Source organism: Salvelinus sp. IW2-2015, linkage group LG3 (genome assembly GCF_002910315.2).
Source record: "Salvelinus sp. IW2-2015 linkage group LG3, ASM291031v2, whole genome shotgun sequence".
Lineage (NCBI taxonomy): Eukaryota > Metazoa > Chordata > Actinopteri > Salmoniformes > Salmonidae > Salvelinus > Salvelinus sp. IW2-2015.
This window is the reverse complement of record NC_036840.1, coordinates 26,612,511-26,624,577: the sequence shown is the minus strand read 5'-3', so window position 1 is coordinate 26,624,577 and position 12,067 is coordinate 26,612,511. Positions and strand designations below refer to the sequence as shown.

Genomic DNA, 12,067 nt, shown 5'->3' with positions numbered 1-12,067 from the left:
TTGTTGAGCATAATATACTCTACGGGCTTATCAAAGTTCCAGACTGAGATCTCAGCTAGTGTTAAAGTTATGGCCCATTTTATTCAGAGAAATTGGCATAGTAGGCAATGTAACCAATCACAGCCCTCTTTTTACTTGTATCATTGCATATCCTGACCATTTTGAATCCATTTTCACATTCACTCTGTTGGTAATGCTTACAAATTGGATCGTACCTCTAAAAGTAGCAGAGATCCCACCCACTCTGGAACTTTGATATGCCCGTATATAATATTATGTTCAATAATATATTGAGCAATTTGTCAAATCTAAAATGGTATATTTTCAATATTCATGTTCATATTTTTAAATATTCCTAAATGAATGTCATTTTTTAAAATTGAAATCAAAATACTACTTATATTACAGAGCAAGCTGTAAAGCCTATATTATTATTTTTGTTGTTGCTTTGTAGCATCTATGAATGAAACATTCTGAAGTCTTAAAGGAGGCCTGGGTATGGCCAAAATGTCATAAATATGCCAATTTTGAATCATTCTGTCTCAATTGTGCTTTTAGATACAAATGTCAAATATACGTCAACAAGCCTTTCCCCAAAGGACCATTCTTTGGATTACATTTTGTGAAATCTTTCTTGTCCTGGTTTCGTGAGGAATCACTCCATAAGGAGTTGGCAAGACCTGAAACAGACTAGCATCCAGGCTAAAATATCCCGTTCAAGTTCTCCAATATTGCTACAAAACACACACACTCAATCACTCACACAGACACACACCTGCATGTGTCGTGTGCATGACCTAACCACACACCATTAACAATGGTTATATTAGAACTTAGGTCAACCGCCCAATGAGCATGCCAGAGTGTCACAATCACTTGGGACATGTGACCAGTCAAAGGTCAAATGGCAGAGTGGATTCCAGCCAGTGGTAACAACATGGACACTAGATCCAGTCAAGCACAAAGGGAATGTTTGTAACCCTAACAGGAATAACTGTCCTCTGTCACAATGTAACCACCTCATAAACACTGTGGAGGCAGGAACACAGACACATGTAGACAAACCCCGTAGACTGGCAGATACACAAAGAGAAACAGATATACTAACAGACGCATATGCACACGCACTTGGACACACACATACATCTCTGCATGGATAAGATACACAGCTGGTCAGTACGACCTAATACAGACACAACTTTAATGCTCGCATGCACACACACACACATACACTCTCTCTCTCGCTCCCTCTCTCTGACTGACATTGGCAAGCCTTGTGGTGGTTGGGTAGCTTGCCGTGGTCCCGGGTGTGTCCGTTCTGGCAGTACTGACAGTGACGTCCCGCTGTGTGATGCCGACACTTCAGACATACCCCACCGCTGCGCCGGCCCGACTGCTGGAACACCTCCATGCTGAACCGACACTTAGAGGAGTGGCCGTTACACTCACATGCTGGGGGTAGGAGAGAGGAGGGGAAGGGGAAGGGGAGGTGGGAGGGAGGGAGGGAATGAATTTCAGTGAAAGCTAGTAAAGTTTACATTCATGATCCAATATGCACTCACTCACACACACAGACATGCACGCACACATGCAGACGCACAAACACACACACACAGTAATGGGGGGGTGTGACTCACGGACGCACGGGTGTGGCTGACTGGGCGTGGCTCGTTGCCAGGGCCTGTCGTAGTAGAAGTCCTCACATACGTCGCAGTCTGCCCCCGCTGTGTGGTGCTCACACACACACACCGCCCGGTCCGCGTCGTCATGACGACACCGTGAGGCATGCCCGTTACACTTACACCTGCCCCCCACCTGCAGGTCCGAGAGGGCCAGGGGGGGCCTGATAGGGGGGGCGGAGATCAATGGGGAGGGAGGAACTAGCTGGAGATTCCGATTGTTGTTTCTCCTCCTCCTCAATTCCCGCCCCTTGTTGTCCTTCCCCTGCCCCTCGATTGTCCAATCACAGACGCCGCCTTCCTGGCACGGACTCCAATGGTGGCCCCCCTCCCTTTTGCGGCCACGCCCTTTTCCTTTACCGTTCCCTCTCTTGGAGGTGTCCATTGCCTGAGTGTCTCGTTCTAAATCCTTCCGGGTCACATTGTGTCCATCCTCTCCCTGACCCCCCGACCCTTTGTTGTGACCCCTCCGCCAGGATTTGTCCATTTTCTCTCCTCTGCTCCTCCCTCGTTTTTCTGTCTTTTTCATCTCCTTCTCCACAAACCCCCAAGCATTGTTGTCCCCATTCACCTGACCCACCACAGCTTTATTCTTCGACCCCACCCTCCACCTCAGAACCCCAGCACCTGCTCCCAATGCCACACCAACCCCCCTATCCTCCGAACTTCCCAACTTAGTCTGCTGGGACTGGGTCACCTGGTGGAAGACCACCCGTATGTCCGTGGCCGTCACCCAGTCCTGCAGGGTGGGGCTGTAGTCAAAGTCTGGAGAGGAGGGCCTTCCATCCAGGGTGGAGAATGCCAGCACCATGCCCCCCCGGTGTCTCTGCAGGGGCCGGGGATCCGAGCACAGAGGCTCTGTCTCCTGGTGCCTGGTCTTGGCCACCGTCTGGGCCTGGAGCCCAAACCTCCCGGGGCAGTCGCTGGAGTAATGCTGCATGGGCCTCCAGGTGCGCCCGTGGTCCATGGACTTGAGCAAAGAGACGGAGACCGGATCCGACGGCTCCCCCTGCTGGCAGAACTGCAGGCTGATGTAAGTGACCTCAAAGCGCCGGCCCAGGGGGAGGGTGAGAACCCAATCCCCGCCGTCGGAGCCTCCCACCTGGGCTGTCCAGCAGGTCAGGTTGTAGGGGTTGTGGAGGTCCGTGACGGAGCTGACGTTAACAGCATTTTGGTCAGGAGGTCCTCGGAGGGAGTTGGCGGCACTGACTGGGACACCGTAGGCGGCATTGATGAATTCCGACAGGCAGTGTCGCGGACGCCCATCCAGGTGGTAGCAGGGGTCATGGGGAGAAGTCCAGCTCAGAGGGGAGTGGGAGAGTGAATGGGAAAGGAGGGAAGGAGGGAGAAAAGTGAGGACTAGTAGGAGAAAAGAGAGGGAGAAGGAGGGGGGAGGGGAGACGGTCAGGAACATCATGTCATCGAGCCTGTGGGAGAAAATTATAAAGTAAAAGATTTTAGGGGATAAAGCGACAGTGAAATCATAAAAGGAAAAGATACTGATGGATTTATATGACTTGTGGTTGGAGCCAAAGGGAGGGGCCTTCTGAGGTAGAGAGACCACCTGTGCCTTTATTGAAAACACCAGTTCGCACCACCACCTTGAACATTTAACATTTAACTCTCATATAATCCAGCCAAATCTATCTTCTCCCTTAACCAGGATTCTTTCTGTGACTTGTACCAGCGAGTTTTAGATGACTGTATGGATGAAAGCTTATAAAGAGTGGATGAATGTAGAAAACTAGCGGGTCTGTCCAGGATGACAAAAAACAGCTGGGCCTGAAAACACAAGCTGGGCAGCATCCATCATCTTTATGGTCCTCCTTTCAAATTCTTCTACCGCCGCTCTGCTCCACTCCGCTCTACTCAACGCACATGGGCAACAACCCGAGTTTTGGAGAACCCAATGTGTGGAGAGAAATGGAAGGAGAGAGAGAGGATGTGAGAAAGAAAGACAGGAGTGGAAGATGGAGGGAAAGATTTATAGAAGAGAACGCGAGAAATGTGTGTTCGGCTTAAAGCCCCTGTACAGCCACTTCCTGGGAGAAGACAAACACACTTATGTACGTCCACGGTGTGAACGGATTTTTTCCCCCTCGTAAGACGGCTGGTGATGTGCTAAATGTATTCGTCTGTCAAGAATTGATACTGATACCAGAGAAGGTTACTTCATTTACGCCTGCAGACATGTGCGAACAATGCGTCTACTTTTCCTGACAACATGATCTACGACAACAAACTTTGCAGTTTTATGAGCTCACACGGATGAGTTGAGGGAAAGCGAGCAAGGATCCCACCCAACACTTCGCTTCACACCAAACAACTTACAAAGACGCACATTGTTAGGACCCATCTCTTCTCCAGGCCCTCTTTCTTTCTTTCACTGTCTACTGTGCAGTGCTTCTCTCTCTCCTTCTATCCTCCCCTTTCTCTCATTCTCTCGCTTTCTTTAGAGTATCTTTCTCCTCTCTCTTATTCCCTCTCCCCCTTCCCTCTTTCTCTACCCTTTCTGTTCCCTCTCCTTCTCTCTCTCTCTCTCTCTCCATCACCTGCCCCCTTCGTTCTGTTCTGGGAATATCTCTAACTGCGTCTAGATTGATGATGTCCTAACAAGCGTTTGACACTGACAGCACAGTCAGCAGGCCTGTATAAACCAACCCCATAGGAGAGGAGAGAGGAGAGGAGAAGAGTTGAGAGCCTCCCAGGGCTAGTCATCCCACTCAATTAGACCACAGCCGGAAACTTGAGGCTTCCCTTAGGACCACAGCACTATAAGTGGGTCTAGGGGGGTTACAATGAGAGTCGGCAACTAAAACAACCTGTATTACTCAACTGACCCCCCAAAATGAGTTATGATTCCTCCGTGCCCAAAAAGTGGTCCGTCCCAACCTAGCTTTGTGAAATCGGGCAGATGAGGCGTATCAGGCGTATGTTTCGGGTGTCATTATTGGAAACGCCACGGCCCGGCGGCTGAGGTGATGAGCGGCCCGACTGCGGCCCCTGTCCCGCCGCACCGCATTCCGGGGGTCCGGTGTGCGCCCCCTGAGCATTCCACACGTGTTGCGACATCCAGCTGGGAACCCAGACGTCCCTTTAAAAACTGAGCCTCATTAATTGATCGACTGATTAATTGAGTCTCAGGTTTCATAACGGCGTCAGAGTTTCGCTGGAGGGGCGTCTGGTAGGTGATGTATAGTCAGGGCTGGGGGGGGTGATGGTATATAACAGGGGTTCCCAAACTTTTTGGGTTCGTGACCCACCAATTGAGGTGCCTTTTGAGTCGCGACCCACCATAAGGGTTGAGTGTTAAAGAAACATACACAGACCAAAGAATTAATCAAAAATATCATCTTGGCAGTGGAAAGAAAATGCTGTAGTTTTAAAGCTAATTTGCTGCAATTCTAGGCATTTTGACATGGCTAGTACTGTGTTATTATGCTCAAACATTATAACAAAATCAATGGGTACCTGACTGCCTAGCTATAATTTTGCTGATTGTAAGTTCTCAAAGATTATAGGAGTATATTTTTATATAGGTCCATTATTGCTTCTACATACTTTCTATTTGGTTTTAGTTGTTTAAGTTTACACTGAATAAGTATTTCCCAAAAAATAAATGCACAAAAAATGTAATCCCACCGCGGGTTCCGACCCACAGTTTGGGAACCACATGTATATAATGAGAGTAAAGTGAGGGTTAGGAGAATTTGTGGAAGGGGGGTTGTGTGGTGATGGGGGATGTCTGAAATTCAGACTAGATGTGGTTGGTGGGTAAGGGGTGAAAGAGGGATAAAAGGGGTAAGGATACAGGCCATAGCGGCGAGGGGGTTGTTTGCCATTCCCCATGGCGTGATTTGCACTTGTCTCGGTCACATTACCTCGTCGCTAATGAAACATACTGTAGCCCCCATTACAAACTACATGATAGATGGAAGCTCTTCAGAGAAGATTACAGTGCTCTTTAAAGTGCTACTCACCCCCAACCGTCCCCCCAGGCCAAATGCAGACCGCCTCACCCCCCTCTGCCCTGAAACCAGATCGCCAGTCTCGCACCAGGGATGTAACCCAAACACCGGATACCGTTTCAACGGTTTTCCTCCTTCCATAAATTCACACGCCTGGCATGCCAGAAGAACATGGTGGATGAGTGTCATTTCTATTTAATTGACCCCCTTCAGTTTTAAAGACAAATAGAAGAGAGGAAGAACACTCATATCCCACATGCTGGACAACATACATATCCATCCACTACAACAACCTTTAATGGAGAATCACAGGAATAACGGTGTTCCGGAGTGAATATGAACCAATCACGGACAGAATACTATCAACATTTTGTTGTGTTACAGCCTGAATTCTCTCACGCATCTACAAACAACACCCATAATGACAAAGTGAAAACATGTATTTAGAAATGTAAGCAAATGTATTGACAATTAAATACAGAAATATCTTATTTACATAAGTATTCACACCCATGAGTCAATACATGTTAAAATCACCTTTGGCAGAATTTACAGCTGGGAGTCTTTCTCGGTAAGTCTCTAAGAGCTTTGCAGACCTGGATTGTACAATATTTGCACATTATTCTTTTAAACATTCTTCAAGCTCTGTCAAGTTGTTTGTTGATCATTGCTAGACAGCCATTTTCAAGTCTGGCCATAGATTGTCATGCCGATTTAAGTCAAAACTGTTATTAGGCCACTCAAGAACATTCAATGTCATCTTGGTAAGCAACTGTATTTGGCCTTGTGTTTTAGGTTATTGTCCTGCTGAAAGGTGAATGTGTCTCCCCTGTCTGTTGGAAAGCAGACTTAATCAGGCTTTCCTCTAGGATTGTTCCTGTACTTTGCTCTATAAAAAAAAACTCCCTAGTCCTTGCCGATAACAAGCATAGCCATAACATGATGCAGCCACCACCATGCTTGAAACTATGAAGAGTGGTACTCAGTGATGTGTTGCGTTGGATTTGCCCCAAACATAACGGTTTGTATTCCGGACATAAAGTACATTTCTTTCACACATTTTTTCGCAGTTTTACTTTAGTGCCTTATTGCAAACATGCATGATTTGGAATATTTGTATTTTGTTCGGGCTTCCGTCTATTCACTCTGTCATTTAGGTTAGTATTGTGTAAAACTACACCGTTGTTGATCCATCCTCGGTTATCTCCTATCACAGCCATTAAACTCTTTAACTGTTTTAAAGTCACCATTGGCCCCATAGTGAAATCCCTGTTTCCTTCCTCTCTGGTAACTGAGTTAGGAAGGACGCCTGTTTCTTTGTAGTGATACACCATCCATTGTGTAATTAATAACTTCACCATGCTTAAAGGGATACTCAATGTCTACTATTTTTTACCCATCTACCAATAGGTGCCTTTCTTGCGAGGAATTGGAAAACCTTCCTGGTCTTTGTGGTTGAATCTGGGTTTGAAATTCACTGCTCGACGGAGGGGCCTTGCAGATAATTTTATGTGTGGGATACAGAGATGAGCTAGTCATTCACAAATCATCTTAAACACTATTATTGCACACAGAGTTCATGCAACTTATTATGTGACTTGTTAAGCACATTTTTACTCCTGAACATATCTAGGCTTGCCATAAAAAAAGGGGTTGAATACTTATTGATTCAAGACATTTCAGCTTTTCAGTTTGTTTTTGATTTGTAGAAATGTCTAAAAACATAATTCCACTTTGACATTATGGGGTATTGTGTGCAGGCCAGTGACACAGAAATTGAAACGTAATCCATTTTAAGTTCAGGCTGTAACACAACAAAATGTGGAAAAGGTCAAGGGGTGTACTTTGTAAAGGCACTGTACATACTTTTAAGCATCAAAACCATTTGTCAAAAAGGTTTTGATACCTATGATCTAACTTTTCAAAAAGCTTACATAAGCAAATAGTGTTTAAGTGAGGTCAATGATATCTCTAGAGGGAGGCAGTAGGCTATGCATGGTCTTTAAAAGCAGCAGCAGTCAGTGGGCCCAGCTATGTTTGGCTTGAGAAGGTCTGGAAAAATACTTGATGACAACCTGGGCCGTGTTTACAGCATAGTCTAACATGGTGGGAGCTAGCTAACAGCAGAGCCTTCTGCTCATGTTCTCACAATAATCCTCCTTTAGCAATCTACTCTAAGACGCTTTGTATAATCTTTCATTCCTTTCGGATTTAGGTGTGAGGAGTTTAAAAAGTAGCGCTTTGGGGTCGAACAGTCTGCTCTGTAAAATCCCACTCCTGCCGCCAATAGTTAAAATGCTTTCCTACTGTGTATTCTCTCAACATGTAGGAAGGGGTGTTTGGGGGTTCGGAAGAGAATAAGATACTAGGGGTGTTAAGAGAGAGATAAGACTGGATACCCGGGTGTTGTAAGAGGGGCCTATGAGGGTGGCAACGGGGGTAAAAGACGTGGAGTAAGACACAGCGTGTATGCGCTCAGACGGAGATATCATTCGATTTATAGGGTGGTAAGAGGGGAGTAAGAAACGGGTAAGAAGGTGATGAAAGTAGGGGAAAATAGGACGATACAAGAGTAAGACTGTGACATTTATTTTATTTGTTTATTTTAATTTTATTTAACCTTTATTTAACTAGGCAAGTCAATTAAGAACAAATTATTATTTACAATGACAGACTACACCGGCCAAACCCGGACGACGCAGGACCAACTGTGCGCTGCCCTATGGAACTCCCAATCACCGCCGGTTGTGATACAGCCTGGATATATTAATGAGAACAAGATAAGAGGCATGAGGTGGATAGGATGGCGCTTTGGAGGGGGTTAAATTAGTACTAGAAAGGGTGAAGGGAGAATGGCTAACAACGGGAGAATATGACGTTATTAAGAGGGGTCATGGGTTAAAGTGTGAAAAGAGGATGATGCCTTCTGTTACCTGTCAGCTCCCCTTGCCACCGTTCCACTCTGTGGTCTAAATCTGTGTCTTTTGGGGCTGTGTATCGGGAGCAGATGAGCTGGATTTGGCCTTTCTCACACGTTTTAAAATTCCTCGTCATGGGTAGCAGTGTAGAGCACTGTTCAGCCACAGCCGAACAGCACAGATCTCAACAATACCACGGAATTCAACATGCAATATGAAGGCAGAGGAGATAGCGTGCTTTAGTAAACAGTATTTTATGAAATAATGTAGTTATTGTGCTGTATTTGATATCGATGTCTGATACACGTACATTAGACTGGCTAAGTAGCTATAGCAAAAGGAGGAAAGAAAGTGACGTGGTAAAATAGCACGAGGCCGTGCAAAGAACAGAGTAGGCCTAGGCTAACAAGTATAGGCCTGCTATGTTCAGCTCAAACAACAGTGGTCCACAGTGGAGTACTTCTTTCAAGAGCCCATAACAATATGCATCCTGTGTTTTAAGCCTCCGCCAAGCATTAATGACCTCTAAATACAGTCTATCTGATTAATTACACGTCCTACCACTCTCCCACTGTGAAACTGAACCTGACACCTGTTTGGGCATGTTATCACAGCTGACAAGCAACGCATTTGTTAATTTCCAATTGTCCTTAGCCCGTCCGAAACATAACACTGGGCGTAGAGACCCGGGAAGAGGAGAAGAGAAACGCTATGTACACCGCCCTGTATTCCCCAACGGCATTCCTGCCTGCTCCCGCTGCAACCCTGCGTGATATTCCACACGGAGCGGATTCCAAGAGCGCTGTTTTAGGTGTAATAATCTAATTTTAGTGGGACGGTGAGGGAGGTGCAATTGACAGACTGCACAGAATGGATTATCCCCGCTGCCACTCGTATCATTAGCTAAAGGCCCCTGTCCTGTACCTCTGGTTCGCACCTCCAACGCCCAGCTAACGCCTGCTATGTGACCCCCTCTGTCTAAAGTCAGGAAGAGAAATGGAGTGACACAACAGAGATTACTTACATTGAAAAGCCTTTTCATACAGGCCAGACACCTCAGCTTGGACATATGTAGGGGTTGAATAAGAAAACACATGCCCTAAATGAAGCAAGGCTATTTCTCCCAAGTTCACTGTTTTCTTTTCCCACGCTATTTCATAAACTATCACACAAGTCGGCCATGCGCTAACCCATGGAGGTTTCGCTTCAATGTCGATATTGAAAAACAGATGGACATGAAATCCTTGTCCGTGATTTCATCTTCAAGTACCGCCATAAACAACCTTGGGTGAAGTGAAAGTGAAGCCCATTTGACTAAGTGGAAGAGATCATTTTGGAATTCATGGTAATTAATTGCAAGTTACAGAGAAACGAGAAACAGAATCCTAGAAAAGTAGATGTTGACCATCCATTGACTTTGAATCAGAACATGACTAAATAAATCAAGTCAAAGCACGCAGAAGAAGAATTGGACGTACGCAATTTAGTTTGATTTAAATTCAACTGACCGAAGATTATGACAAGATAATATGAACATGTTAATTAAATCCCCCTCGAAGCATTGTTCATGGAGTCAGGAACTGAGATAAAATCTCTTCAGATATGGGCAGCCTGTGTTGACCTTGAACTCGCTAAACGAAAAATATTGGAGACAATTCGAGAGACCATATGCGTTTGGAATTACCGTTTGTCTCATTAGAAAAAAATAACATAGAAACCTAATGGAGTATTTTCTTGTTGCAAAAATGTATTATTATTATTAATAATTACTATGAATAAACGTATTGTTATGAATATTCTGATTTTCATATTAATACATTGCATGCTCATTTAATAGCCAACCTAGCCAATTGAGATAAGTTTAGGAAAATATTATATTGGCTATATCCTTAAATGTTCCCCTATCTTAATTCAATAATTTGAAACCAGAGTTTTATCCTGGGGTGCACCCTGACTTAGACAAATGGGTGTATAAATGAAACGCCCTTCAAAGAAAATGTGTTGGATTGGTTCATTTAACACAAATTGTTTTGGCAAGTGTCCTTTATGTGCGGGGCCAAATTGTCTATAATTGCCCACTCCAGTAATTTACTCAATTTGCTGCATCTTGCAGAGACGAAACCCGATGTATTCTATACTCTAAACATTCTGGGTTGTTTGGATGATCATATACGCATTTAAGTGTTATCATGTTTCTGGTCATTTTCGTTTCGTTTTCTCGAAATAAGTATATTTATCATTGCTGTTGTCGCTTGTCCTGAAATTGGCTGTAAGAAATACACAGGCCCATAGGCCTATCCCTGTTTTCAAGAGAGATATGCGATATTCCCTATACCTACAGGCATATTAATAATAACAATAATAAAACATAATTGGATTGAATTACGTTCAATGTAATTGTAACATAAATAAATGAGAGCCCAATTGCATGTGCCAATGATGGCTAGTGTTTGTCTTAAAAAGTGGCGCTGGACTGCCAAATACAATTCCAATCATCCACTTGATTACTTAGATATCAGATAGTCCTAAAGATATTATTGTCAAATCTCTTTAAATGATTCTCAATCTAATACTTCCAAAATATTTGTTTTCATAAATAAACTCTCTACTAACTGAACAGTGTTTTTAAAGAATTGTAACATTTACTAAACGCAAAATATGTATTACCTTAGGTTAGGATATTCAGATTTTAAATAAACAAAATAGTCTTCAATCATAAAATAATATTCTAATAAAAATGGTCACAGGCTAATTTAATTCACAATTTTGAGCAATACCACTATCCTATTCAGATATAAACCTAGGCTATATTCCCACGAAGAGAACAGGTGTATATCAAATCAATCTTCAATAACAAATGTGTAAATAATCAGTTTGATACAAAACGCTGACTGTAAAGCTCACCTACCCATGGAGAGTGAATATTGAGCTCTTGAAGCGAGAACTTTGGCACGCTCACCGGGTCCAACTAATCAACTTGTCAATGCCTGTAGTCCTTCCATTCTAAATTTAAAACAGGTCCACCAACATCGTGAGAAAGAAGCCACAGCAAGAAAGAAATATACACATAAAAATATAAAATATGAGAACACTCACTATGTGCGTCTCAATGCTTGATCTCCCTTCGCTCGCCGCGGCTCATGCGGTATTTATTAACATAGGGGATGCGGTCTTTATTAATATAGGGGCGCAACAAGTTGACAGTTATCCGGCGGTGCTGTGCTGTGCTCATGGTGTGGTGATCCAACTCGCTGCAGTCCGCCTCGGTAGGGGGCGTCCCGTCCAGTCCTGACGTCAAGACACTGCCGCCTCTCAGCTTCAACTCACATCTGCACAGTCCTACAGAGTCCGTTTGGCGTTTCAAGTTCATTACTGGCAGGCAATTTGAAGACACAGACAATTGAGACAAAGTGGCCTCAATTACCGAGAAGTTCATCTTGCTTTCGAGGACTTCAATCCACTGTAACAATATTTGTTCTCGTTTTCCAAACGTGCAATGGAA

General features: G+C 44.3%; 1 protein-coding gene across 3 annotated transcripts in view; it reads right to left on the bottom strand.

The window, feature by feature from the left end:
* ntn5 (netrin 5) overlaps positions 1–11,810 on the bottom strand; it is a 19,316-nt gene extending 7,506 nt beyond the window's left edge. The window contains exons 1-4 of one of the 3 annotated variants that reach the window (XM_023973374.2): positions 11,662–11,810; positions 11,470–11,568; positions 1,638–3,106; positions 1,264–1,452 (exon numbers count right to left, since the gene is read on the bottom strand). In XM_023973374.2, coding sequence (XP_023829142.1) covers positions 1,264–1,452; positions 1,638–3,106; positions 11,470–11,477 — 1,666 coding nt within the window. In that variant the 5' untranslated portion in view covers positions 11,478–11,568; positions 11,662–11,810. The remainder of the gene's footprint in view (positions 1–1,263; positions 1,453–1,637; positions 3,107–11,469; positions 11,569–11,661) is intronic. The other 2 variants (XM_023973380.2, XM_023973382.2) reach the window with 2 other exon arrangements.
* Between the last annotated feature and the right edge of the window lie 257 nt (positions 11,811–12,067).